Raw genomic sequence first — 24,474 nt, forward strand, 5'->3', positions numbered from 1 at the left:
CCAATGTACTGAGTAGAGAACCGGAGAATGGGAGTCATTCCAGTGACACTTGCTAATAATTGTGTGAGCTGTGACGACCGAGTGATGAGTATCTAACAAGTTATGAGTATCTAACGGCGCAATCGCCATCTTCGCCCGACCTTCTAAAATGCGGCGAGTCTTGCTAACGTCTGACACGCTGACGCTATGTAAAATCGGTATTTTAGCAACCGTTACGGTCCGTCACAGCCCTTAACCGAAATCAGAGAAGTTCTGATGTTCCAAACGACATTCATGCGAAAATTGTAGGGTGGCTGGTGGAAGAGTTTGGCGTGCGGCCTAGTACTGCACAGAAGCTTGTTCGCACGACGTGCTTCACACAACATGGCAAAGTTCGCCGGCTCGAGGGTGGCGATACAATGTCGGCGAGCGATCTTGTGAGACGGCAGGAGGATGGCCGTGATGCGACATTTGTTCGTGTACGTGGCATGTGTGGCAGCCTGCGAAGACAGTTTGGACTGACTCACTGCCTTCTCTCCTACTAGTACGATCGATTCGTTGACAAGAATGCACGCTTCAAGAACAAGCCAGTCGAGATGGAACGCCGAGACAAGTTTGGGCAGCTTCTGCGTGTGGTCATCGTGCCGATCACCGCTGAGATGGACGCGCACCTTCACGTTGATGGTGGACCGCGGACATACGCCCTCGCTGTGATCAGGACCGTGAAGATCGAGAAACGGCATTCACTCGGTATGTCATACTATTCGCAGATGGGTCCGGTGGACGTGGTCGATCTCGATGCCGTGCGATTCGTAGTCGGACGTGTGTACGATCCTAGTCAACGGCTGTGGGCAATTGTTGACCGAAGTGATATACTGGCATCAACACAAGTACAGTGATAGTACACTAATATTGATCTCCGAGTCCTCTGCGCCGCGCGCGCTGGTCTATCCTAGTTTGCGTGACTGTGATAGTAGTGAATAGTACGGAGTGATCCATCCATACTTCGCATGAATTTCCCCAAGAAAACGGATGACTTTCATCCGGTGCGAAGGGGATGAAATTCATCCGAACGGGTCCTTCGCCACACTCCCTCCAGTCACCGTGTGAAACCAGGCATTCACACGGAGAGCTGGGGTAATTTCACGCGGAGCAACTCTCACAGTGATAGTATACGAGCCTGAGTCGTCTACGTACCCGTCGTGTTCGTTCAAGGCGACGATGGTCACCTCAGTACTCCTTGTTACCTTTGAGGCGCATCTCTTCCTCGAACAACCACCCTCGGCGAGCTCACTGTAACCATCGCGGCGAGCCAGCATGGAGAACGCGTCCCAAATTCCCGCCACTATCCCCGCGTACGTTCTGACGCACCTTTTGGGTTGCTTATGGTCATCTAACTATCTCTTCAGCGAAAGCGTCGTCTTCATCGCCGAAGGCTCATTCACGGTCTGCAACATGAAGAATGACGACCAAAACACCGACTGGGTATCCGGAGTCATTGCTATAGTCGATGTAGCTTACCCCGACGGACCTTCTCAGTGTGAGTGCCGAGGCGACGGTTTCAATTTCTTGCATAGTGGCTGACGCCGAGCCATCGCAGTTGCCCTGTTCCTCGTCGATTCCGACAACCGCGAGCACTCGTTTGCAGCCGAGATGAATCGAACTTGGATTATCTCAGAGTGTGACGAGGTACGAGTCCCTTAGTACCTCCTTGTATCTCCAGAGATTGATACAGTACGCAACGTTAGCGCCTGCGCCTGTTCGGTTGGACTGTCGACGACCAGACCTATCGCGTCCATCTTCAGGATGACGATCGCCGACGGTTCCTCTCACTTGCCCGCAATTTCACGGTGGTGTTGGAAGAGCTGTGCGCCTCTGCGCGAACACTTCAAAACCGGCTGCGTTTCATTATGCACAAACTGCCTTCCTCCCTCAGCCTACTGCAGGGAGTGCATGTGAACAGCCTTGGTCGCTTGGAGAAAGTACCAGCGCCGCCGATGGCTGGCCCTACAGGGATATATACGCAGATGCGCGCTCACGCTTATCCGCCGTCTCCCGAGTACGTTCGCTCCGTCCCTGCTTTGGGTCATCCTGTCTCACCGAAGGCACAGGTCCGAACCTGAGGAACCGGAGGACGTCTATATCTCTGATTCAGAGTTGAATCTCTGAGCTGAGCAGACGCACATCCGCCCAATCAAGTGTCCCACATGTAGAGGTTTCTTCGGATTGTCTGCCATTCTCTACTCAACTTCTGTTATGTACGACCGCCCCTGGCAGTACTTGAATCTTGCATATATAGCTCCGCATCCGCTTTCCTCTCGAATTCTCTACCTATATTTCTCCGGAAAAGCTCCTGTCGTGTACGACCGCCCCCAGTACCAGTGATTGTATCCTTCATACTGTACGATGTGCAGAACATTTTCCTTACCCAGAAGCTCCCGGATACGCAGGCACCGAGAGTATCAACCGCGTCAGTACTTCAACGTCCGGCATAATATTATTCATTGATCATGTAGAAGCCTAGCGTTCGCTGACCCGGCTGGTAACAAGTTGATGAGCTCGAGGTATCGGAGCGCTCACCAGGCGGTATTCAGATGCTCGCGGGACTTGGAGCTTGGCTGCTTTGGAATTACCATTTTCCCGCGAGACTGATCGCGGGGTATGTAAACCCGATCCGACCCACGTTAGTCTCAATATAAATGCGCGACACCCTCACTGCGCGCACTGAGACTCTGTATCCAGAGTACATACCCTGCCATGGTGCCATGCCCAAACGTCCATCGATGTCAGCCCGCAGCTCTTGATACGCAGCCATACGCAGCCATGTGGCGCCCGCTGCTCGTACCCGGATTTCCCGTCACGCCGACATTGCAACCCTCGAGCGCATGAAGCTTCGTTCCCGCAAGTGCAGACTTGGCAATGTCCGACCTCCTTGTGCAGACGTCTTACTGAGGCATTGCGGAGTCTCGTGGACGGGATAACAAGACCGTCTGTCGAATAGGAGCTCGGCATGCGAGACAAAGCAGGCGGAATGGCTATGAAATGCTGTACGTGCCTGGTACGTGCTAAGTAGCGCTGACGCGACGACCCCCGGGAACCTTGTTCTCCCCGCGCAGGACACAGCTAGTCTACCGGACTGCAAGTCGGGCAGTTCAACCTATGACTAAGTTGAGGTTGCGATGAGTCCACTTTGCCTCATGAGAAGAGAGAAGTGCACAGTGTATGATAGCCTCGAGGTGTACATACCGCAAACCCATGACTCTTATGAGGATACAGTAGCGCAAAGATAGCCCGCGAGGTATGAATTAATGACCTAAATATAGAGGAGCTCTCAGTAACGAGCCATAGTCGCAACGATCATGCCAACCATTTAGAAAGACTGACTTACGGCGTCACTAAGTATGCATAAGTAGTACTCAAAGCAGCCATTCCCCAGTCAACGGCCCAATGCCGGTGGGAAGAAGAACGTGATGAAGCCGATCCAATGCAGATTGTTGTGCATGAAACGCCACGCAGCAGCCGCGCCCTCGCATGTTGGGCCCAGTTTGAGCGGCTCGTCGGAAAGTGTGATAGCCCAGTAGTCTAGAGGACGTACATGTCTACAAGGTGAAGCTGGCGTAGAGTCCCACTGCCAGTGTTGGCTGACAGTGACAGGTGGCGCAGAGAGAACACTCATTCCCGTGGCAACGACCGGTCGGTTGGCGGTGCCGGCCGAGCCGAGCGGCGGGAAGGTGATGGATCACAGCCAGAGTCGGCGGGACGGAGGACGGGGACGCCGCCATTGGCCGGAGGGGATCAAGAATGGCGGGCGAGAAGGAAGACAGGGCTACAGCCACAGAGGGTATTCGGGGTCCGGGGCGAGCGCGACCTCAAGTTGGAGGGTTGCTGCGTCCGTCCTTCCATCCACGACGACCTCCCGACGATTGCCCTTTCACGCCCTCGACATCCTCAGGCCATTCCTTCACTGCACACCCAGCCATGGCCGAGGACCATCGACCCTCGCTTCCTTCCTACCATTCGCACGGCTCCGTGAGCGATCATGGTGACCCGTTCGCTGACCGTCCGCGACAGGTCAACTTTCAAGAACCGGCTTTGTCTGCGTACGAGAGCTCGGTCTCTCTGCCACAGGAATTTGGTGGCATGGGCGGCAGCAACTACGATGATGATGAGGTTGAAAAGCTTCCCCTCACTGCCGCACCTGGCAGTCTCTATCCCCCAGGGTGAGTTGCTGTGCCACGCTACTACGCGACGCGGTCGGCTGTCTCTTTGCATGCAACGTGTTGCTCATCGAGTATTACGCTACTACAGGCCCATTGACCCCAACGCTTACGGAGACCCGTATGACCGTCCCATCTCTACCGTCTCGACAGCCTCGTCAGGCGTCGAATCCTCCTGGAGGCGGCGGCAGACCATCAAGCGTGGTGTGACCCGTAAGGTCAGGCTTACGAAGGGTAACTTCATTGCGGAGTACCCTGTGCCGAGTCCGGTATACAGTGCTATTGAGCCGAAGTGGTTGGGCATGTCGAAATCGACGGAGTTCTCGTGAGTGACTGTTCAATACCGCGTTTCAACGTGACGCCAACCTCGTTTTCTTCCGATTAGACACATGCGTTACACTGCAGCAACGTGTGATCCCGACGACTTCTCGGAAGCTAATGGCTACTCCCTCCGTACGAAGATGTTCAACCGACAGACGGAGCTGCTCATTGCCGTCACGTCGTATAATGAAGACAAGCAGCTCTATGCCCGTACCTTGCACGGTGTCATGTTGAACATCCGTGACATTTGCAAGACCAAGCAATCCAAGTACTGGCGCCGTACCGCTGAGGAGGGTGTGCCGGGCTGGCAGAAGATCACCGTAGCGCTCGTCATTGATGGTTTGGAGCCCATGGACAAGACAGTCTTGGATATTCTTGCCACCGTAGGCGTCTACCAGGATGGTGTCATGAAGAAGCAGGTCGACGGCAAGGATACCGTTGCCCATATCTTCGAGGTAGGCAGACATACCTATTCTCGGAGTAATATACTAAGTCATGTCTCCTAGTACACGACACAACTGTCCGTCGATGCGACGCCACAGCTCATTCTCCCTCACGGCGATGACAGCACTAACCTTGTCCCGGTCTCGTTCATCCTCGTCATCAAGGCAAAGAACCAAAAGAAGATCAACTCTCACCGTTGGCTCTTCAATGCTATTGGTCGGATGCTTGAGGTACATTCAACCACACCTGGGTGCTTCGTCAAACTGACAATTGCGATAGCCGGAGATTTGTGTTCTCATTGATGCTGGTACGAAGCCCGGCCACAAGTCCATCTACTATCTGTGGGAGGCTTTCTACAATGACGCGCACTTGGGTGGGTGCTGTGGTGAGATTCACGCCATGTTGGAGGGGGGCAAGAAGCTCCTCAACCCTCTCGTCGCCGCACAAAACTTCGAGTACAAGATGTCCAACATCCTGGGTGAGACCCGTTTTCCCGGCAGCGCCGTTCGTGATCTAATACATGCATGCAGACAAGCCGCTCGAGAGCAGCTTCGGTTACGTGTCCGTGCTGCCCGGTGCCTTCTCTGCTTACCGGTACCGCGCCATCCTCGGCCGTCCTCTCGAGCAGTACTTCCACGGTGACCACTCCCTGGCCGACCGTCTTGGTCCCAAGGGTATCTATGGTATGAACATCTTCACGAAGAACATGTTCTTGGCCGAGGATCGTATCCTCTGTTTCGAGCTCGTCGCCAAGGCCAACGAGCGGTGGACCCTGACGTACGTCAAGCCTAGTAAGGCCGAGACGGATGTTCCGGAGTCTGCCGCGGAGCTCATCGGTCAGCGTCGTCGTTGGTTGAACGGTTCGTTCGCGGCGTCGGTGGTAAGTACACGGGAGCACACCCACATTGTCCTTTGACGCTCGACACTGATACTCCCTCGTTCTATAGTACAGTCTCGTCAACTTCTTCAAGCTGTACCGGTCCAGCCATGGTATCATCCGCATGTTCTTCCTCCACGTTCAGGCCTTGGTGCGTTTCATACTGCTTGTTCCCTTTGGTATTGTTATTGACTCGGGTGCAGTATAACATCTTCACGCTGATCTTTACTTGGTTCGCGCTCGCCAACATGTGGCTGACATTCAGTATCATCATCGATCTGCTCCCCGGTCAAGGTCTCGTTCTCTTCGGCACTACGGAAATCGTGAGTTGTGCGGAGCTCTATCGTTCCGATTTGACTTACCACGGGAAATAGACGCACTGGATCAACGAAGTCTTGAAATGGATCTACCTCGCTTTCCTTTGCTTACAGTTCATCCTTGCGCTGGGTAATCGACCAAAGGGAGAAAAAATGGCGTACACCATCACACTATGGTATGTGAGGCACCGTATAACCTCAGAACGTTACTCACATACCCGATATCAGGGTATACGCTGTTCTATCGATCTACCTGCTGGTGTGCTCGTTCGCGCTTACCGTGAAGGCCTTCATGGTAAGTGTCATGAGCGTTATTCGCTTCACATTAACTCATGTCGGCTTTCAGAACGTCCCCAACGAGTTAAAGGGCAAGACTGCTACCCAGATCATCGTGATTTTCTTGAAACCTCCTGTCGGTTCGCTCATTGTCGCCATGGTGGCAACGTACGGTATCTACCTGACGGCGTCGTTCCTTTACGTAAGCGTCACTGTCCTCTCGTGCTGAAACACCTACTGAGCAATTGTCCAGCGCGACCCTTGGCATATGTTCACGAGTTTCCCCCAGTATCTTGCGTTGGCCCCTAGCTTCACGAACGTCCTTAACGTCTACGCATTCTGCAACCTTCACGATGTAAGTGATCACCAGGCGGAAATTGTATCCATGCTGACCTACTGTATCTAGGTCTCGTGGGGTACCAAGGGTAGCGACAAGGCTGAGGCTTTGCCGTCCGTTTCGTCGAAGAAGTCGAAGGACGCCGACACTGCCGTCGTCGAAGATGTGGCCAGAAACAAGGACGATCTCGATGCTCACTTCAAGGAGACCGTTACGCGTGCGGTGACGAAGCTGCAGGTCAAGGAGGAGGTCGAGAAGCCCACCATGGACGACGAGAACAAGACGTTCCGTACGCGTCTGGTCTCGTTCTGGATGCTGTCAAACGCTACGCTTGCCATCTCGGTCGAGAACCTGAACGGCTTGAGCACCGGCGACGAGTCTCAGGACAACGCTATCCTCGAGAAGAAGCAGAACATCTACTTCGCTATCATCCTGTACTCCACCTTCGGGCTGGCCGCTGTTCGGTTTATAGGCGTAAGTGTTCGGCTCTCTTCGACGCCCCAAGCTGACAGCTTACCGCTCGTCTCCAGTGCCTGTTCTACTTCTTCAAGCGGAATCTCTTCCGGTGCTGCAGGAGGAACTGAATTAAAGTTACGTCGTTGGGCGTGCATTGGGATATGGACATCGTCGTCGTTACTGCTGCATTTTGGGACCCGTGGACATTTTATATGCCGTCCCTACGGATTCGGATCTCTACATCGTTTCCTAAGTTACTCATGTCCGGCTACTGCTGACCGATCGTTAATGGAGGCGTATCGTTCGCTCTTTGTAGATATACACAAATGGTGCCTGGAGGAGGCTGGCCTGCTTCACGACACTGCGGTGGTGGGATCGAGGTCCGATTGCACTGCCGTGTCTCGATTTCTAGTGCTACTCGTGAAGTCACTTGTCAGACTCAGAACAGCTGCGCAAGGGTGCGTTTCAGGCGGTCCCGAACATTTGCAGATACGTCCCATACTCCGGGAGCCGGAGCGTTGTTGGAATGTAAAAGGGGAGGGTATGGTACGTGACGCGCCACGAAATGCACGCGGTCCGACAATTGACCTAGCGGTGTCTCACTGCAGATGAAAACCGGGGTTCCGTTGGTGGTCTTTCCGGTGATCATATGTCTGGCTAAGGCTAGGCTGCGTAGAATGACGGGGACGACAGTAGTCTCCATTATGGCGGGCCCGTGCACTATGTCCACGAAGATCAAGACCCGTTCGGTACCTGTTGTTACGTGATTATGAAAGCGGACTCAGAACGTCCAAGGGAATATGGAGCTCAATTGAGGGTAAGTGACATTTGAGTGGAGCGCACAAAAACGAGCTTGCCCTGACAGGAAGCACCTCATAAACGTAACTGTACTTACGTGCATTGTATGTGGATGTCGTAGCGTAGCTTTGTTTGTAGCCTTCGTACGTTACAGTACAAGGCTACAGGGATCCTTCGACAAGCCTGCCAAGTGGCGGGTTCGGATTTGAGAAACACATCATCTGAGGCAATCGGGTTCGCAGCGATCGAAGCCCCCACCTTGCAAACAAGGACATGACGATGCTGCTGCAGCCAATCGATTGCAGCGGCCTGAGGCCCAGCTCATGATAGTACAAGATGCATAACTAGTGCAAGCTGGACAAACAACGAGTAGCAAGGGGATGATGCATGAGGTATAGGACGGATAGTCGTACAAGCCGGGCGGGAATAACGATATGGTGTGGGGGGAGGGCAGGGGCGTCATCGACGAGACTAGAAAGGGTTCTCGTCGTCTGCCACCTTCTTCTCGACTGGTGACGATGACGATGCCTCCTCATCTGAAGCGCTCTCGGGGTCGGATGTCGCGTCCTTCTCGGGGAAGAGCGACAGCATAGGCTTCGCGCCCCTGCGGAGAGCGGTCAACACGACCACAGAGCGTGCGACAGACACAGGGTACGTACTTAGTGAAGTGCTTCTTCTTCGCTGCATTCAGCTTCTGGCTGACGGGCGTCATCATCTTGTCGGTCGGCGAGATGTACTTCGGGTTACTGCTCGACAAAGGACAATGTCAGCCCAGGCCACCTGCCACTGTCACCGCAGACATACTGGTTCGCCATCTTCTTGGCCAGCAGTGCCTTCGCGCCCATGCCTGGTGCCTGGCTTGGGACTCCGTTGGTTGCGTTGCCGAGCGGCGCCTGCGGCACCACGACGTGCGCTGCTTGTGATGGGTTGTGCAGAGGCTGAACGTGGACGGGAGAGTCGTTGGGCGTCGTGGTGGTAGACATGATGATCGGTGTCGTGAGCGGTGAGCAAGGCAGATAGAGCGGCGAGTTTGGCGGGACGGTAGATGGTGGTCGCGGTGTGAAGGTGAAGTTGAACACGGTGCGGCTGGTTCGTGTTCGAAATCGAACGGTCACGTTGCAGACCATGAGTCGCGCACGTGACCGCGTTGCGACGCGGCTCGATCTGGCGGATTTTGGCCAGCTTTCTCCACGTTCCCTCTTCCTGTATGTTAACATTCTTTAGGTACTACAGGATTCGACACAAAACTCTACACGGAGATCCTGATGCGTGATGGTGAGATGACCAACTGAAATGGTACGTCGAAATTAGAACACCGTCTCAGCGCCGACGTTAGGGTTTTCAAGTACTGAGATGCATGCTAGGCCATTGGTTAGTATCCGTACCAGAACCGTTGTACTCAGAGCTGACAAAAACACAGAATTGAGTAGCACTCGCACTTCGTGCCCTTCTCAAAACTGTAATTTGGTATGTAGACTGCTTCGACATACAGGCGAACACCTGTCAGTGACAGCACCAGAACATCTGTACTCGCTGTAATAGTGCGGTTGTGCACGGAGTATCGGTGTCGTCCACGCCCCCTCAAGGGATCTAACTATCTTAAGTCTGGGCTCATTGAAGTACAAAACAGACACCCACAATTCGAGACGTTGATTTCGAGGGTACTAGGATGTGATATGCAGTTGAGCGAACCCTATCTTCCCTGAATAGCACCACCTGGTTTCATATCTACTGTTGCAACACATCACAAACCCATTCTTAACATCCAGGAATGTGTCTCAGAGCGGCTCGTCTCAGTATTTGGACTGGACACAGACCAACTCAATTACCTGTATCCCGGCGTATCTGTCTGAGACATGGTGACTTCCCTGCGCTCTGGACAACTGGCAACGAGGCACACAACGCAAACCTCTCGTCTGCCGAAGAGATAAGGTATCCCTAGGCCGCCTCTGTCGGACGATCTAACGTTATTCATCAGGCTTTCGTAACCCAGCAGACAAATACCGGCCACCTCAAAACCCAATTGCACGATCGTCACTCCAAACGGAACCAGCCCCGTGCTTATATCCGCAAGCGGCGATCGTCGAAAGCGCATAGAAACCGCAGCGTCTCACGGAGCCACCGATTAGCGTAACCCACTCGACCGTCTATGCGGCGCACTTGTCTCGTACAGGTCACCTTCCGTGGTCTGCCATAAGGATGCTCCTCAGAAAGGCGTCTCAGCCGATAAGCCAGTTCGACTGCGACGAATTTCCATTGCGGCGCGTTTGCATTGGTCCGCAGCGACAGCCAGCGACACGCGACATATCCTGGAGTTCGGCAGTGTCAAGCATGCGCGGTCCTGAGGGCAGACGGAGCTTCGTCATGCCTCATGCTCGGCGTTCGCGGATGTAGAACGTCAGCCGCCCTAGCCGCTGAATGGCTCTGCAACGGTACGGCCAATGTTGGGATATGTCGGCGACTTAGCTGTTGACAAGCCGGCGGCGTTGGGCGAGCGATGATAGAACTGGCCCTGCGGCTCTGGTACGGGCCAGGTGCCCTACACCCTCCGTTAAACTTTTGATGATCGCACGGTCATAGGCTGAGGCAATTCCCTCCGTTCCCTCGCGGAACAATGCCTCTCGGGCGATGTTCAATGCAGTCTGTCAGATCGTTCCTCGCCACGAATACCAGTGCATGTCCAATACAGCGAGCACGCCGACGTGGATTGCACGGAGCCTAACTATCGGACTGACACCGCGTCTTGAGCTTGAGCAGGCAGCTACATACCTCGACTCAACAATTGTGTCCGGGTCCGACCTTGCGGCCACGGCGCTAGTCATGGCGCGAGGGGACAAAAGTGCACACTGAATACCCAGAATCATCAAACACGATGCGTTGTTCATCAGGTATGTCTAGCAATAAAGTACAGATAGTAGTGATCTGATGTTACCCGTCCGCAGCAAACGACGTTCAATTTTCCTGACTGGTGGCCTCTGAGCGCCATTCTGGTCGCCCGGTGTTGAACTTCGCCAATAACAGTGTCTCCGTTCCCTTGGTGTATCCTCGGACCAGCGGAATCGCATGTGATAGCGCCGTCGTCTGAGCGAGCGCTGATTGTGCGTCAGCCCTTTACACCATCGCCGTAAGTGCCTGCCAGCGGGGGCTTTGCTGTCGTACCGTCGAGCGGACCGCATACGAACAACGTGAACAGCGCCAGCAACCATTCCCCTTTGAGGCCAATGGCGAATTTTCCTCCAGCGCCGGCTGCTTCTGGGCACACGCCTGCCTATCAGAGTTGATCTCGCAGGAGGGCATGCCGTTCGGGGACCACTTCGCAGAAGGAGCGATCTGTCGATTGAGCCTCTACCACCCCGCATCCTTGTTGCCTCGCGAGAAAGGTGCTCCACGAGGTGGATAGCCGGTAGATGGGTCCTAGACGAACATCAGATACAGCGATTTTAGCCCGCACCGTTCTGGCCAGCTGTCTAGGCTGGGGACCAATCGCTGGGAGCACGAATATTTGAGGTGCTAAACAATTAAAGGAGCGGATACGAGGGTGCAAATGGCATCGGGCGCAATTTCGGAATAGATGGTTCGGGGGAAAGTGCACCGTGCGCCGGGGGCACATGCACGCGTCCGAGTGAGGCGAAGAAGACGTACAAAGTACTCGAGCAATACAAATGCCTGCATCGATCCGGGGCACTGCGAGATCTGTAGGGGGATCCAGGCTGGCCGGTGGGGGAGAAGCGGGCTGGCGCTGTTGTTGTAGGCGACGGTGGGGGCGTCACCGGACCCGGGGGCTCAGGTGAGGGGAGATCCGGGTGGTGGGCGGACGTACGGGGACGTAAGAGGACGAGGCGGTGAGGGGGGAATGGAGGAGGGAGTTAAAAGGCTAAACGATGTGCGCGGTGGCTGAATCCGTCGCGACGCAGAGTAGCGGACGGAGAAACGGTGCGGATCATCGGTGGCTCAGGCTGGCTCAGCTCGTCTTTGGCGCCTCTCCTCTCCCTTTTAGTCCTCTACTACGCCTCCCTTTAATCCCCTTCCGTCCCCACCTCTCCGCTTCAACATGCCTGGTGATATTCTCAAGAAGAGGAAAATCGCCGTCCTGGGTTCCCGTTCAGTCGGTGCGCGCACAACCCTCCCCTCGACCCGCCCCCACCCGCCACCGTCCTCGGTCTCACCCGTTGCTAACACCCGCTTGCTCCAGGGAAGTCGTCGCTCATTATTCAATTCATCGACAACCAATTCGTCGAGTCCTACTACCCTACCATTGAAAGCACGTTCTCAAAGAGCATAAACTACAAGGGTGTCGAGTACGACTGTGACATCATCGACACCGCTGGCCAGGTGTGCCCGTTCGCGTTCTCCCCACTACTGCCCACGCTCACCGCTCGCCAAACAGGACGAGTTCACCATTCTCAATCAGAAACACGCTATAGGCATCCATGGCTTCGTCCTCGTGTACTCCGTCACCTCGCGCAAGTCCTTCGAGATGGTGCGCATCATCTACGACAAGATCATCGAGTTCAGCGGCCAGAACACCATCCCATGCATCATGGTGGGCGCGAAGATGGACCTCCAACAGAGGTGAGTGCCGGGACAACTCGCCGCGGCCGCGTGCTGCCCAGACCCGTCGCCCATAATTCGGTTTTCCTCACAGCAAAACCAGACAGGTAGCACCCCAGGAGGGCGAAGAGCTCGCACAAAGCCACCATGCGGCGTGGATCGAAACAAGTGCAAAGACGAATAAGAACGTCGGTTCGTAGCCTTTCCTCGTGCCCAGACCCATCCCAGCATGCTCATCGTCTCGCAACCAACACAGCCGAAGTATTCCAGCTCGTCCTCGGAGAGATCGAGAAAACAACACCGACCAGCAAACCAGTGGTGCCGCCCGCAGGAGCCGTCAAATGCATTATTATGTGATGCGCCCCTAGACTTTCTGTTGTTCTCCCCACTGGCATCTTGCATTGGCTCATAGAACATTCGCAATCCCCTGTCCTTGCGCACCCCTCATCCCCTGCATCGTCTCCACTTGTCCTGCTGCCCTCGTTGTTGCGTCCCCTCATCGACTCTCCCCCGCAGCGACGTCAGTCCCTCTCCCACTAAACCCGCTCGACGCACGCTGCCCGCCTCTTTCCCTCCTGGGTCTCTTGTATATTGGACTGTCGGATTCTGCCTTCTGTCACAGCCGTGTGCCTATGCCCTTAGCCTTACAGTTCCTATGTAAAAGCCCTGTATGATTGTTGTTGTCGCGCACCTCCCCTCGTGGGGCCCCTATTATGTACACCCTCTCGCCGAGATCCTAATAAGCATATACTGCTCTCCCCGATTCGCTGCTGCCCGCTGGATTTAGCACGCCCCCGTCCGTGCGCGGTCACGGTGCTTACGGTATGACGTTACGTGCGCCAGTGTGCAATCCTATCAAGTTCATTTGCCGTACTGACGTTCCTACTAATACATATGCGTTGACATCTCCCGCACCTCGTTGCCCGCAGACGCTCAGGCCGTCCCGTCGCCGAGGAATCTCGCCTTTATCTTCCGCCCGTTCAGTCCCACGGCTTTCACGACCTGCGGGTCGTCCGGCACGAGGTCGATGGCCTGGTCGCTCCACTGCGCGGCGTCCCCCTCGACGTCGAGCACGAGCCCTTTGATTGGTTTCTTCGTTGACAGTTCCACGGATTCGCCGTCCTTACCCACCACGATACTGAGCCCTACCTCTTTAATATCGGGGAAATTGATGTACTTGAACGGCTCGGGCCTACCGCACAGTTCTCAGCTCGGTCGGAACCGGGAGTGCAGCACAGAAAGAAGGGTGGTGCGCGGGAGGACGCGCGGACGGCGAGGCGAGGGCTGAGACACGGAGGGACGTACCAGTTGGAGTATCGGCCGAGGACGGCGCCAGCGGTGTCCAGAAGGCGTGCAGAGACGACGATGGTCTTCGCTTCTTCGCTGCGCTTCGTGCGCTTGGGCTGGCCGGGGAGGAGGCCCTTGAACAGCTCCGTGCTCGCGTTCGGCGCCAGGACGACGTCCTGCTTGGTCGTCTCGCGCCAGTCCGAGTGCAGGTCGAACGCGGTCACCTCGAGCACCGCGCGCTTTTCCTGCAGCGTGCTGTTCGTGCCCCAGATCTCCAGCACGGTCTCGATGGTGAGGAACGCGGCGGTCAGGTCGTCCGCGAACGTCGTCCGGTCCTTGCGCGTCATGCCGACCGTGAACGGCTGCAGCTCGCGCTTGATGGCGAAGTACGCGGGCTTGGGCCGCAGGAAGTAGTCGACGATGGCCCAGGAGGTCACCGGCCAGCAGTCATTGATCTGGCACGTCAGGTGAGCGCGACGAAGAGAGGAGTACGTCTTGGAGCATGCGCACTTGCCACACGAGAGCACCTGCCGTGTATTCTCTTCCTTTACCCCGCCAGTTCCTTCTCCACAGACGATAGGCCGAGCCCAGTGTCTCCGCCTGCATGACCTGCGTGTAATACACATAACTGCGGACAGGAGTAAGTGGATAGTGTTGCGGACGGAACGCGCTTGCGCGTGGCGTGCAGTCCCCGTGAGCGCGATGCGCACCTTTCCATCTCGAACGAGTGCTTGAAGTTCTCGACCAAGTACAGCTTTGAATTGCGAAGCCCCATTCAGATCCGCGCTTCGAAAGACGAACGACAGCTGCGCGGCTCACCTCCAGGCGCCTCTCGAAGCCATCCGCCTTGTTGTGGTTGTTCATCGTCCTGCAACACGTCTCAGCATTCCCATGCAGAGGCGCAGGTGGGTCTCGAAACGCACTTCGACTGTGGGTACCGCTCAGCGGTGTTTCCGCCGAGCCAGTAGTCGACCGTCCGGATGTCAGGATACGCTTCCCTGTCCGCCACGCACGTCAGTCAAGACGCGGTCGCGTGACACGAGCACCAGAACACGGAACACGTACATCCCGAATTCTGACACAAACCGTCCCGCGAGGATGTCCCAGTTGTGCCAAGGCTCCTGCGAGCCATGCCAGACGTTCCCTGGTGCCGTAACGATCGCGATACATCAGCCACTCATACGTAAACCGAGAGTGCCACGAAAGGCGTGGTGACTGACACTGGTGGAGGTCGCCGTAGTTCTTGTCCGTCGTCGGCTTGCCGAACCCGCTGTACGGCGAGCTGCGGTGGTAATGGATGTCGCTCAGCCGCTCGACGACCGACGGCAGTAGGCGTTCGTAGATGTAGCGCGCGGGGAAGGTCGAATTGCGGAAGTCCGACTTCTCATCGCTGTAGTCCAGGTCCAGCTTGTCGGACTCTGCCAATTGGTAGTCTAACAGTCGCAAGACGACAACGGTGAGAGAGGAGCGCGTGGTAGCCGTCGTGTGACCGACCTTCGTTGTTGCCCGCTGAATGGCGCTGGGGTGAGCGAACGCGGCGTTGACAGGCAGAGGCGCGCTGGACGCACCGAAGATGACGACGGAGGGATGGTGCCTCAGTCTCTTGACATTCTGCTCTGCTTCGATCTCGACAGACTTCGTGAACGAGTCATATGCTGGGTACTGGTAGTCATATCGATGAGCCGCAGCCGCCAGTACAAAGCCAGATGACCCAGACGTGCCTGTCCACAACCAAACATGAAGTCCTGCCAGACGAGGATGCCGAGCTCTGCATCGTTGGTAACGTAAATGATGACGCGCGTCGAAGTCAGACGAGACGTGAGCGGGGGCCGCAGTCAACGATGTGAAGGACGTGCGCACCGTCACAGATGTCGTAGAAGTCGTCCGCTTCGTAGATCCCGCCGCCCCAGACGCGCACCATGTTCTGGTTTCCGTCGACGAGAAGCTGGAGCCACGCCCGGTACCGCTCACGGGTCATCCTGCCATCAGTCGCGTGAGCATACTGATGTTGAGATCGAGGAACGAGAGAAGGATCAGAGAAGGACGGACGTGGTGAGGAAGGAATCTGCCGGGATCCAGTTCGAGCCTACGGGACATTGGTGTCAGAATGCTCTAGCATCATCGTAAACCTCATGTGGACACGCACCTCCGGAGAATAGTCTGATATTGTTGATCTCGAAGAGGAACGTCCGGCCTTCCTGATCGATGAGTGGATCCTGGACTATCCTCGCGCGACGGAAGGCGACCTTCTGGGCCGTCTGGTCCAATTGATTACCATGCTAGACGTAAATCCTACATCAGCTGTTAACGCGCTAGGGAAAGCAAGTCCATACGCACCTGGTCTGCGACGGTGATCTCCACCGTATAGAGCGGCTGCTTGCCGTACCCCACGGGGTACCACAGCTCGTACGTCCCCGCGGACATCTTGAACGTCGCCTGCGCCCCCGACTGCGCGATCCGCACGCTGTTCTGGCCAGAGACAAGGCTGCCGTCCGCGGCACGGAGGCTCACGGACGCGATGCTGTGGTCCTCCCGCGAGAGCGCGAAGTTGACCTCGAGCGTCGCGGAGAGGTCCTCGGCCACTCGCGCGCGGATGTCCACGTCGGAGATGCGGGCGGTGTAGGCTTCGAGCTTGATGGGCTTCCAGGGCCCAGCAGTCATGAGGACCGGACCCCAGTCCCAGCCATAGCTAAGCGGAGAGGGTTAGAGTCCAGCTGGATGAACAACTGCATGGCACTGCTTTGCTTACTTGTACTGAGCCTTACGGACGTGAAGACGGCTGGAGTCCCCGTTCCAGAGGCTGTACTTCTTGTGAGCCTTTTCAACTTCTCTTCCCTGTGCAAGGTGGTCAGCGGGTAAGAGACAGTGCAACTACTTGCCTACCTTTCGGAAAGCACTAGCGAAGGTGATGAGCAGCTCGTTGGCACCCTCACTGATATATTGCTTCACTGGAACCCGATGCGCAACGAACTGATTGTCCGTCCTGTAAAACGTTTAGACGGAGTCCGTGAGCGAGAACGATATTATGCGGCCAGACTGACTCTAGAATTTTGTGACCGTTCTACGTTGCGTCCTCAGTCACTTGGTGGGTTGTTGTTGAGCAATTGTGGTACTCACGAGAGTCACTGTTGCAAAGGTATCCAAGCCATCGAAGACCAAGTCGACGTTCGGGGTTGAGATCTCCGACTGACTAGCGGTGAACGTAGTCTTGAAAGCCCACGGCACCTCGCCGATCCCTGTATCCCGAGCGTCAGTAGCGACTCACAGGACTATCTCACCGTGGCCGCTCACATTGCACATCCCATTCCTGCAGCCCGATGAACTACGCGAGATGCATTGGATGAGTGACAAGCAAGTCCGGGAGCGCGTCACGCAGCTCACCGGGTCCGGAATCCTGCCCGTCTTGAGGAGCTCCACATGCACCGTCGTCGGGAACGTCTGCACGGGTAACCACTCGCCTTCCTTCACGGCCTCCCGCGGTCCATCCCCAACCTGGGTGAAGCTCCACCCATCATGCAGCGGCCTACTAGTCAAACTCATGGTCAGCAAACAGCAAGCTCAGATATCACGCCAACAGCAGCGGAACAGCGCAGACGGGCGAGGGAATGGCGACCCCAGGGTCTGCGCACCTTTATGAACGTCCGCGCATCGATTCGGAGGGGGACAGCCAGGGGTCAGCAGACGGGGGGACGCGCCGGCGGAGGGCAGCCGGGAGGGGCTCTCTCGCACTGCTCCCGAGGAATCCCCGAGGGCACCAGGATGCCGCCGCACAGCGCTGCTCGTCCCTGGCTCGTCCGTCGGCGCGCTGACGGCTCCTCGCGGCGTTCGGTGCGACCTTATGGACACCGGCGGGCTTCTTTCGTCTTGCCTGCGCGAGATGTTCTCAGGTCTGGTGGGAGTCGGTCGCGTCGGTCCGTCGCTGGGCTTCACAGGAACGGCGGCGTAAGTAGTGGTGGCCTGGTTGGGCTCAAGCTCAGGCTGGTCGATGTCCGTCACGGTCCGGTCGCCCTCTTTCACGCAAGACCCCGGTGCCTGTCGACTGCACGAAAGAGGAAGGCGACTTGCCATAACAGGCAGGTCTCCCACAATCGGAGATCTGGCGCGGTGACTTCGCGGAGATACATACGCAGCACAGAGGCGCCAAAGGAATCGGGACGAGCATAACTTACCACAGAAGCATCAAAATTCTCAACTCGCGGCACGCGGCTGCGCCATAGGCAGCTCCCTGGGAGACTGGTAAGTTATCATTAAATACTAGTACATCGTTGGTAGTACAACTTTTTGTCAGCGTAGGACAGAACGCGCGTAACTTGCGCGCATCGTGCTGACTCCGGGTCAGGCCCGAAGAGGGTCATAGCAGGTAACGGTATCCTTTCGGCAGACCCTCCTCCTGTTCCTTCTTCTCAAACCTCTTGTTTATCCGCTGCAGATGCAGCTTGAACACGTAGCACATCACTATGCAGAACCCGTTCGTCGCGATGCAAATCGCGTACGAGTAGCGGTAGGACGGGCCCCAGCCTGTCGGCCATACGTATCTGCGGAGACACCCGGTGAGTCCTCAAAACGGGTCAAAAGGGCAGGAAAGCGGGTGCTTACGAGCCGGCGACGTTCCCGAGCTGCGAGAAGGCATTGATGAAGGCGAGTGCGACGGCGCGCTTGGCGGGTGGTCGCGGGATGGAGTTGCTCACCCAGGCGAGGAAGGTGATGAACGCGGCGTACGACTGGGCCATCAGGAACCTGCGCTGCTGTTCAGCAATGATCCTGCGTTCGGAGAGGACTGAACTTACAGGGAAACGTAGCGGGCGGCGGTGTTCATCGTGCTCGCTGCGATCACGAACCCTACGATACCGAACACCAGCGGGATGGCAATGTGCCAGAACCGCTCTCCAGCCTTGTCGGAATGCCTGCAGAACGACTCGAATCAGCACACAACCAAACACTCCCATCGCCACCACACGCACCTCGTCACCGCAAACGCAACCAAGGTCGCGAACCCCCACGGCGGCGCACACAGGAGGAGGGTGTCCGTCCTCGAATAGCCCATCGTCGCGCTCAGCGTCGGGAAGAACGCGTTGAACGACAGCGAGACGACCATGCTCGTGAGCGCGAGCGCGAGGCACCACACCTTCCAGTCCGTGATCGCCATGCGCAGCCCGGCGACCTGGCTCGTCTGCGCGGCGTCCGCGTTCTCGTCCGAGATGCCGACGTCTTCGACCATGCGCTGCTCCGCGAGGCGCACCTCGAGCGGGGAGAGCCACCCGTGCGACGTCGAGGGGAAGTCGGGCAGCACGAAGATCGCGCAGGCGGCGACGAAGATGGTGAGTGCGCCCTCGATGAAGAAGAGCCATCTGGGGAGGCGGAGCATATGCAGTTAGTATGTCTGAGAGGGGGAGGGGAGAGCGAGTTGTGCACTGACCTCCACGCCGCATGTCCGAGCTTGCCCTCCATGCCGTCTAGAATGCCCGAGGCGACCAGAGATCCAAATGCATTGCTGATGAGGCTGCCGCACGATAGCACGGCGGTACGCACGCCGAGCTCGGAGCGCTTGTACCACTTGGACAAGAGGAAGAGGGCTCCCGGGAAGAACGCGGCCTCGACGAAGCCGAGGAAGAACCTTGTCATCAGTGCACCGACGAAGCTGGGATGGCGGGATCGTGCGTTAGCAGGTATGGAATGGGTTGAGGGGCGCGGACATACTTCGTAGTGATTCCTGTGAGGCAGGATATCATGCCCCAGACCATCATGCAGCAGGGCAGGTAGATGGAGGGTCGGCCCATGTAGTTGAGCAGCATGTTTCTGGTACGAAATCAGTACGGGGATGACCAGAGGAGAAAGGGTAGACATACGAAGGGACCTGCATGAGAATGTACCCGACATAGAGAATGCTCAGGAGCGTGTTGAACTGCTGTCCCTTCAGGTGCAGGTCATCCTCGAATCCACGCAATCTCGCAGCGCTGCAGACAGTGCCATGAGCGACGTGTTTAGACTTCGTGACAAGTGCAGGCGCTACTCACGACGCGTTGTTCCTGTCAATCTGCGCGTCGCGGACATGTCAGACGGTCGATCATGGCGCGGAAGTGGTCGCAGCGAACGTACATAGTTGAGGATGTAAATGAAAATGAGGATGGACAACCGCAGGTCGAGCTTCCGGAGCAGCTTCTTCTCGAGCTTCTTGCGTTCCTCCGTGCCGCCGAACTCCTCGTCCCCGGCGTTCCCGACGAGCTCCGGCTGCTGGTGCTCGATGTCCTCAAACTCCGATACAGCCTTTTTGACCTCCGAGGTGGACATGGTGGGCGCGTTACGGTCGTCGGATGTCCGTGTCGTTGATGAGGAGGAGAGCAGAGAGGTGCTGGCTAACATCGCGCTGGCAGGCCGCCGGATTTTATCGTGCTGGAAGGCGTCTGCCCCGGATGAACGCTCACCGGAAAGCGGGGCGGAGCAGGGACGAGCCAGTAAGACGAGAAGCCAAGCACGGAGGTCCCCAGGCCATGCGGGGGAAAGGGCGGCCCATGGGGGAGGGGAGGGCTGAATGCATCCCCGCCCGGGGCAACCGCCAGGCCTCCGGATGATCCTCGGCGCGCGCTCCCGCTGCCCGAGCCGTGATGCGCCATCAAATCTGCGTCGATCGTGCCTGTCATCCCGATCGCTGCTTCCCTTCCACCCTGACTCGAATTCGGAACAGCATCCATGGCTGTCGCTGCCCTCCCCCAGGTCACGCCCCCGACCTACCACCGCATCGTCTCCCCGACGCTCCAGGTGCCCGCCGACGAGAAGGTCTCTGTCCCCGTCGGACTCCTCGCGTGCCAGCGTCTGTAAGCCCCCTCCGAGTGCCGCGGCCGGTAAGCTGAACGTCCTTGGGCACAGGCGATCCGCTTCTGCGCGAGATTACCACCACAGTAGTTAGTGCGACAGTCTCGCAAGCACCGACGCCGCCCTCCAATGGTAGAAAGAGCAAGAAGGAGAAGGCAGCGCCTGCCCCCTCCGAGCCGCTGATCGAAGTCATCCTACACGACACCGTTATCTTCCCGGAAGGCGGTGGGCAGCCGTCCGATGTTGGGCTTCTAACATGCTCTGACGGAGACCGTGTCTGGAGCGTCGTTGAGGCGAAGCGACACGGTGGACATGCCGTACACTATGTCAGGTCGAAGGACCAGAGCGCTGATGCCGCCCTGCGCGCCTTCATGCCCGGCACAAGGGTCGGCGTCGCGTTGGGCGACGAGGGCTGGAAGCGTCGACTGGATCATGTACGCTCTTACAAACTATCACATTCCAGCCACGAGGGATACTCACGACCCCACAGACGTGCATGCACACCTCGCAGCACCTGCTCTCCGCAGTGCTCGACTCGCGCAATATACCGACGCTCTCCTGGTCCGTCACCGCCTGGCCGACGCCATGCTACGTCGAGATCCCGCGCAGTATGAGCGCAGACGAGCTCGCGTCCGTGCAGGACGAGGCGAACCGGCTCGTCTTCGAGGGCCGCAGCGTGTACGTCGAGGTCGAGGAGCTGCACGGCGCGAACACGTCCGACCAGGCAAAGCTCGAGAACGGCAGGGCCGTCAGCCAGGTGCTCCCCGCGGACTACACCGGCGGCGTCAAGCGCACCGTCATCATCGAGGGCGTCGACCGCAGCCTGTGCGTCCCCTCCCCTCCCGCCCTCCCTCCCGTGACGCTGACAAGCCACCCCCTTGCAGATGCTGCGGCACGCACATGCCGACGATCCACAACCTCCAGCTCTTCCTCATCCCCCACACCGAGTCCGTCGCGCGCGCGAGCACGTCCACCGCGCGGCTCTACTTCTTCGCAGGCCCGCGGCTGCTGCACCATCTCGGCGCGACGCACGCCGCGCTCACGCGCACCGCGGGCACGCTCTCCTGCGGGCCGCCGCTCGTGCCCGAGCGTGTCGCGCAGGTCGTCGAGGAGCGCAAGCGCGCGGTAAAGCGCGGCGAGGACGTCGAGGCGGAGTTGGCGGGCATGATCGCGCGGGACCTCGTCGCGGAGGTGGTCCGTGGCGAGGGTAAAGTGCATAGACACCGGACGGACGACGCGGCGAACCCGCTGGGCTTATTGAATGCGATCTCGATGACGTTCGCTAAGGAGGCTGCGGCGCGCGGGGACGCCCCGCCGTACCTCGTCGTGCTCTCGTCGTCGCCTTCTATGCAGACTGCGGAGAGCACGAGCGTGGTGCTTGTCTTTGGTGCGGACGAGGCGAAGGTCAAGGAGGTTGGGGACATGCTCAAGACGAAGCTGAACGCCAAGGGCGGCGGGAAGGGTCGCTGGAGTGGCAAGTTCACCGGAGTGTGGCGGGAGAAGGAGAGTAAGGTTGTCGATGAAGCGCTAGCCTCCCTCATTGGGGGCGTCAGCGTATGATGCACTGCACATTGATCATAATAGAGGATGAAGGTGAAGGAGCCCTGGGGACGGGCTCAAGGCGAGACTAAAGCCTGTGGAACGCCAAGGGCAGTGATATGGTAGGGGGCGGGAATGCATGGAATAAACAATGTTTGTGACAGAGTACATACATAACTATGCATGATTACAACCGAGGAGACAGACAGATGTCAGAAGGTATATACAATATTGTTGTAGAAGTAGTCCTCGATGCCATGTTCTCTTGTGCGACTATGATTATTAGCTCTATTTCGTTTCTGCTTCCGGGACCTCAGCCGAAGGCGAGCCGGGCTCTGCAACTACCGCAGCTGCAGGAAGAGCATGTCAGCATACGATCATGCTGGCGACGACAGCGAACGGCGCAAGAACGTACCATCATCCTCCATATGCGGGTCGTCCTCAATGCTGGCAAAGAGCTCTCCCTCAGACAAGCTCTCCGACGCGTCTCCGTCACTATGGCTGAGTCCCCAATTCTCCATCCCCTCGTCCATGTCTGCATCACCGCCAGCGTTCAGGTCCTGCGACACCTCTGCCTCCGAGCCGGCTCTGTTCCCGTCCTCTGAGTATCCAATCGCCTCTGCTCCCCAACCAAGCCCCCGATCCCCAGGTCTCACCCTCCTGTAGCCATCCACCTGACCCTGTCCCTCCTCGCGACCCCGCATATTCCTCCCGTGCTGGTGGGCCTCAATGAACGCGTCGAAGTCCGCGGCCAGATCCGCTATGGGGCCTCTCTCGAAGCGGGGCGAGTCGCGCCCGTCCCCATGTTCCGCGATGAACGCGTCGATGTCCGCGGCCAGATCGATGTCCGGGTACCCAGGCAGGTACCCGACGGCCACATCGCCCTCGACGTCGAAGCCGAAGTCCTCGTCTTCCCCGCCGGTGTCCCACCCGTCGGACTCGACGAAACCGTCGTCTTCATCGAGGTCGTCATCTTCCTCGTCATCGTTCGGGACGTAGTCGCCGTCCGAGGAGCCGTCCTCCGAGTCGGAGGGTGGCCGGATGTTCGCGAACTGTGCGCGGCAGGCGGGGCATGTGCCATGCTGCGAAGCGACGACGGTTAGCTGCGATGACGCGGTGTCGGAGATGCCGAAGAGAGAAGAGAACGTACCCAGCCACGAATCCATTCAATCAAACTACAGGATACGTGAGTACGCGGGGCGCAAGAAACGGAAGATAATGGGAGTAACCTACTCTTTTCTACAAAAGACATGCCCGCATCCTCTCAGCTTTGTGACGCCCCTGAGCTCTTCCGGGTCGCTCGCGATTAGGAGCGCGTTGTCAAAGGTCGTGTCCTCTTGTGTCTTTCCTTCAAAAATCGCCTCGAAGTTCTGAAAGCAAATCGGACACGCGTCGTCCAGCGGAATCTCCTCCTTGCCCAGCGTCGGCAATGTCGCGACCGCGTGCTCCACCCGCTCGCCGAGGGTCATGAACTCCGTCGAGTCCGCCATTATCACAAGATATTGTAACTCAAGATTCCCTGGGCTTGAAGGGAGTGTTATGCGCGTGCGGGCATGCGGGAGGCTGGTGCGGAAGGGGCCTGCTCGGGTTCAGGTTGAAGGAGCGCCCGCCTGGCGCGGTGCGCGTTCGCACGCGTAAACAACGTTCGCGTTCGTCACGTGCGCGCGCCTCAGAGACCCTGTCCCAGAATGGAATGAGAAGTCGTTGCTACATACTTACCGTCGCCGAGCTTCGAGCGGCTCGTTCCCCGTCCGAGGTCGACTGGGTTCCTCCGAGATGCATGGCACCAATGGCTCAGAGTTGAGTTGCACCTCATTGAGAAGGGTCAGTAACTCGCGGCGGATGTATACTACGACGACACTGACGCGTGATGTTGCTAGTGGCTTGGCATTGCACGACGCTATGAAGATTTTCAGGACCGCGTTTCCGCCAGGTGGCGCAGCTGTGGGTCCACTTACCAGCGGCCAGGCCGTTTGGGTTCGCGCTGCCAGGAACCTGTCATATGACCGGCCCTGAAAACCTCTTGGTAGTACTGCAGATCAACTCGTCGCGTTCAAGCTAAGCCTATCGCCGAGATTATGTTGTCGTCAATACCTACCGAGTGTCACGAGTACAGGCTTGTCCGGGACGCGTCCTCCACTATCGCGGGTCCGGTGACCAAGGAACATCGTATATGCTCAGAAGCTGGGCTTTCGGAGACGGTGGGCCGCAACTCCTTGTGCGGTCTATATAAACATAGAGCTGCTTGTGGGGAATAGGTCGCTG

General features: G+C 57.4%; 10 protein-coding genes across 10 annotated transcripts; 5 read left to right on the forward strand and 5 right to left on the reverse strand.

Annotated features, from left to right (window-relative positions):
* The first annotated feature begins 124 nt into the window (after positions 1-124).
* On the forward strand, positions 125-1,021 carry C8Q71DRAFT_731366 (uncharacterized protein). Its single transcript, XM_047922171.1, has 3 exons — positions 125-217; positions 289-458; positions 525-1,021. Exons 2-3 carry the CDS (start codon positions 399-401, stop codon positions 876-878), a joined length of 414 nt encoding a protein of 137 aa, XP_047784929.1. The 5' UTR covers positions 125-217; positions 289-398; the 3' UTR covers positions 879-1,021.
* C8Q71DRAFT_731367 (uncharacterized protein) lies at positions 1,012-2,497 on the forward strand. Its single transcript, XM_047922172.1, has 5 exons — positions 1,012-1,334; positions 1,389-1,519; positions 1,580-1,668; positions 1,728-2,038; positions 2,091-2,497. The coding sequence occupies exons 1-5, from the start codon at positions 1,297-1,299 to the stop codon at positions 2,146-2,148; spliced, it is 627 nt and encodes a 208-aa protein (XP_047784930.1). The 5' UTR covers positions 1,012-1,296; the 3' UTR covers positions 2,149-2,497.
* Positions 2,498-3,957: 1,460 nt separating this feature from the next.
* Positions 3,958-7,352, forward strand: C8Q71DRAFT_697832 (glycosyltransferase family 2 protein; the record flags this gene model as incomplete). Its single annotated transcript, XM_047919990.1, has 14 exons — positions 3,958-4,199; positions 4,288-4,521; positions 4,582-4,972; positions 5,024-5,191; positions 5,241-5,439; positions 5,492-5,841; positions 5,909-5,989; positions 6,042-6,161; positions 6,213-6,331; positions 6,384-6,450; positions 6,502-6,633; positions 6,685-6,786; positions 6,838-7,242; positions 7,299-7,352. The coding sequence occupies 14 exons, from the start codon at positions 3,958-3,960 to the stop codon at positions 7,350-7,352; spliced, it is 2,664 nt and encodes an 887-aa protein (XP_047784931.1).
* An 837-nt stretch (positions 7,353-8,189) lies between these two features.
* C8Q71DRAFT_844844 (uncharacterized protein) lies at positions 8,190-9,103 on the reverse strand. Its single transcript, XM_047926596.1, has 3 exons — positions 8,827-9,103; positions 8,682-8,768; positions 8,190-8,626 (listed from the first exon to the last, which is right to left on the reverse strand). The coding sequence occupies exons 1-3, from the start codon at positions 9,003-9,005 to the stop codon at positions 8,494-8,496; spliced, it is 399 nt and encodes a 132-aa protein (XP_047784932.1). The 5' UTR covers positions 9,006-9,103; the 3' UTR covers positions 8,190-8,493.
* A 1,502-nt stretch (positions 9,104-10,605) lies between these two features.
* Positions 10,606-11,878, reverse strand: C8Q71DRAFT_731377 (uncharacterized protein). Its single transcript, XM_047922173.1, has 2 exons — positions 10,965-11,878; positions 10,606-10,910 (listed from the first exon to the last, which is right to left on the reverse strand). Exons 1-2 carry the CDS (start codon positions 11,379-11,381, stop codon positions 10,668-10,670), a joined length of 660 nt encoding a protein of 219 aa, XP_047784933.1. The 5' UTR covers positions 11,382-11,878; the 3' UTR covers positions 10,606-10,667.
* C8Q71DRAFT_731379 (small GTPase superfamily) lies at positions 11,879-13,336 on the forward strand. The gene is made up of 5 exons (XM_047922174.1): positions 11,879-12,131; positions 12,215-12,354; positions 12,410-12,594; positions 12,677-12,765; positions 12,830-13,336. Exons 1-5 carry the CDS (start codon positions 12,074-12,076, stop codon positions 12,928-12,930), a joined length of 573 nt encoding a protein of 190 aa, XP_047784934.1. The 5' UTR covers positions 11,879-12,073; the 3' UTR covers positions 12,931-13,336.
* On the reverse strand, positions 13,282-17,626 carry C8Q71DRAFT_731385 (glycoside hydrolase family 2 protein). Its single transcript, XM_047922175.1, has 22 exons — positions 17,242-17,626; positions 17,152-17,182; positions 16,978-17,096; positions 16,902-16,921; positions 16,744-16,843; positions 16,610-16,695; positions 16,198-16,549; positions 16,007-16,139; positions 15,910-15,946; positions 15,721-15,839; positions 15,582-15,628; positions 15,429-15,522; positions 15,355-15,369; positions 15,081-15,293; positions 14,926-15,004; positions 14,784-14,858; positions 14,680-14,728; positions 14,571-14,614; positions 14,371-14,488; positions 13,879-14,315; positions 13,395-13,765; positions 13,282-13,343 (listed from the first exon to the last, which is right to left on the reverse strand). Exons 1-21 carry the CDS (start codon positions 17,398-17,400, stop codon positions 13,507-13,509), a joined length of 2,586 nt encoding a protein of 861 aa, XP_047784935.1. The 5' UTR covers positions 17,401-17,626; the 3' UTR covers positions 13,282-13,343; positions 13,395-13,506.
* Positions 17,627-18,038: 412 nt separating this feature from the next.
* C8Q71DRAFT_731397 (MFS general substrate transporter) lies at positions 18,039-20,400 on the reverse strand. The gene is made up of 9 exons (XM_047922176.1): positions 19,957-20,400; positions 19,875-19,894; positions 19,707-19,814; positions 19,558-19,656; positions 19,277-19,498; positions 18,822-19,208; positions 18,648-18,764; positions 18,457-18,597; positions 18,039-18,395 (listed from the first exon to the last, which is right to left on the reverse strand). The coding sequence occupies exons 1-9, from the start codon at positions 20,218-20,220 to the stop codon at positions 18,212-18,214; spliced, it is 1,542 nt and encodes a 513-aa protein (XP_047784936.1). The 5' UTR covers positions 20,221-20,400; the 3' UTR covers positions 18,039-18,211.
* Positions 20,401-20,534: 134 nt separating this feature from the next.
* On the forward strand, positions 20,535-22,559 carry C8Q71DRAFT_31397 (uncharacterized protein). Its single transcript, XM_047917742.1, has 4 exons — positions 20,535-20,668; positions 20,725-21,104; positions 21,161-21,495; positions 21,555-22,559. Exons 1-4 carry the CDS (start codon positions 20,548-20,550, stop codon positions 22,228-22,230), a joined length of 1,512 nt encoding a protein of 503 aa, XP_047784937.1. The 5' UTR covers positions 20,535-20,547; the 3' UTR covers positions 22,231-22,559.
* On the reverse strand, positions 22,364-23,838 carry C8Q71DRAFT_31271 (uncharacterized protein). Its single transcript, XM_047917733.1, has 4 exons — positions 23,443-23,838; positions 23,360-23,384; positions 22,625-23,291; positions 22,364-22,559 (listed from the first exon to the last, which is right to left on the reverse strand). The coding sequence occupies exons 1-4, from the start codon at positions 23,697-23,699 to the stop codon at positions 22,498-22,500; spliced, it is 1,011 nt and encodes a 336-aa protein (XP_047784938.1). The 5' UTR covers positions 23,700-23,838; the 3' UTR covers positions 22,364-22,497.
* Between the last annotated feature and the right edge of the window lie 636 nt (positions 23,839-24,474).

This window comes from Rhodofomes roseus, assembly GCF_022264815.1.
Source record: "Rhodofomes roseus strain CIRM-BRFM 1785 chromosome Unknown C8Q71scaffold_1, whole genome shotgun sequence".
NCBI lineage: Eukaryota > Fungi > Basidiomycota > Agaricomycetes > Polyporales > Fomitopsidaceae > Rhodofomes > Rhodofomes roseus.

Coding starts and splice junctions, on each gene's coding strand:
- C8Q71DRAFT_731385 (XM_047922175.1), bottom strand. CDS start 17,400: ATGAGTTTGACTAGTAGGCCGCTGCATGATGGGTGGAGCTTCACCCAG. Junction 16,844..16,901: donor AACGGTCACAAAATTCTAGA/GTCAGTCTGGCC, acceptor AACGTTTTACAG/GACGGACAATCAGTTCGTTG. Junction 16,550..16,609: donor GTCCGTAAGGCTCAGTACAA/GTAAGCAAAGCA, acceptor CTCTCCGCTTAG/CTATGGCTGGGACTGGGGTC.
- C8Q71DRAFT_31397 (XM_047917742.1), top strand. CDS start 20,548: ATGGCTGTCGCTGCCCTCCCCCAGGTCACGCCCCCGACCTACCACCGC. Junction 20,669..20,724: donor CGGACTCCTCGCGTGCCAGC/GTCTGTAAGCCC, acceptor CCTTGGGCACAG/GCGATCCGCTTCTGCGCGAG. Junction 21,105..21,160: donor GGAAGCGTCGACTGGATCAT/GTACGCTCTTAC, acceptor ACGACCCCACAG/ACGTGCATGCACACCTCGCA.
- C8Q71DRAFT_31271 (XM_047917733.1), bottom strand. CDS start 23,699: ATGGCGGACTCGACGGAGTTCATGACCCTCGGCGAGCGGGTGGAGCAC. Junction 23,292..23,359: donor TTGAATGGATTCGTGGCTGG/GTACGTTCTCTT, acceptor GTCGCTTCGCAG/CATGGCACATGCCCCGCCTG. Junction 22,560..22,624: donor CCCGCATATGGAGGATGATG/GTACGTTCTTGC, acceptor CTCTTCCTGCAG/CTGCGGTAGTTGCAGAGCCC.
- C8Q71DRAFT_731366 (XM_047922171.1), top strand. CDS start 399: ATGTCGGCGAGCGATCTTGTGAGACGGCAGGAGGATGGCCGTGATGCG. Junction 459..524: donor GTGATGCGACATTTGTTCGT/GTACGTGGCATG, acceptor CTCTCCTACTAG/TACGATCGATTCGTTGACAA.
- C8Q71DRAFT_731377 (XM_047922173.1), bottom strand. CDS start 11,381: ATGCGGGGTGGTAGAGGCTCAATCGACAGATCGCTCCTTCTGCGAAGT. Junction 10,911..10,964: donor GGAAAATTGAACGTCGTTTG/CTGCGGACGGGT, acceptor TGCTAGACATAC/CTGATGAACAACGCATCGTG.
- C8Q71DRAFT_731367 (XM_047922172.1), top strand. CDS start 1,297: ATGGAGAACGCGTCCCAAATTCCCGCCACTATCCCCGC. Junction 1,520..1,579: donor CCCCGACGGACCTTCTCAGT/GTGAGTGCCGAG, acceptor GAGCCATCGCAG/TTGCCCTGTTCCTCGTCGAT. Junction 2,039..2,090: donor GCTTATCCGCCGTCTCCCGA/GTACGTTCGCTC, acceptor CCGAAGGCACAG/GTCCGAACCTGAGGAACCGG.
- C8Q71DRAFT_844844 (XM_047926596.1), bottom strand. CDS start 9,005: ATGTCTACCACCACGACGCCCAACGACTCTCCCGTCCACGTTCAGCCT. Junction 8,769..8,826: donor GCCAAGAAGATGGCGAACCA/GTATGTCTGCGG, acceptor TTTGTCGAGCAG/TAACCCGAAGTACATCTCGC. Junction 8,627..8,681: donor AAGAAGAAGCACTTCACTAA/GTACGTACCCTG, acceptor CGCTCTCCGCAG/GGGCGCGAAGCCTATGCTGT.
- C8Q71DRAFT_731379 (XM_047922174.1), top strand. CDS start 12,074: ATGCCTGGTGATATTCTCAAGAAGAGGAAAATCGCCGTCCTGGGTTCC. Junction 12,132..12,214: donor CCTGGGTTCCCGTTCAGTCG/GTGCGCGCACAA, acceptor CGCTTGCTCCAG/GGAAGTCGTCGCTCATTATT. Junction 12,595..12,676: donor AAGATGGACCTCCAACAGAG/GTGAGTGCCGGG, acceptor CAGCAAAACCAG/ACAGGTAGCACCCCAGGAGG.
- C8Q71DRAFT_731397 (XM_047922176.1), bottom strand. CDS start 20,220: ATGTTAGCCAGCACCTCTCTGCTCTCCTCCTCATCAACGACACGGACA. Junction 19,815..19,874: donor ATTGACAGGAACAACGCGTC/GTGAGTAGCGCC, acceptor CACTGTCTGCAG/CGCTGCGAGATTGCGTGGAT. Junction 18,765..18,821: donor GTTGCGTTTGCGGTGACGAG/GTGCGTGTGGTG, acceptor GTCGTTCTGCAG/GCATTCCGACAAGGCTGGAG.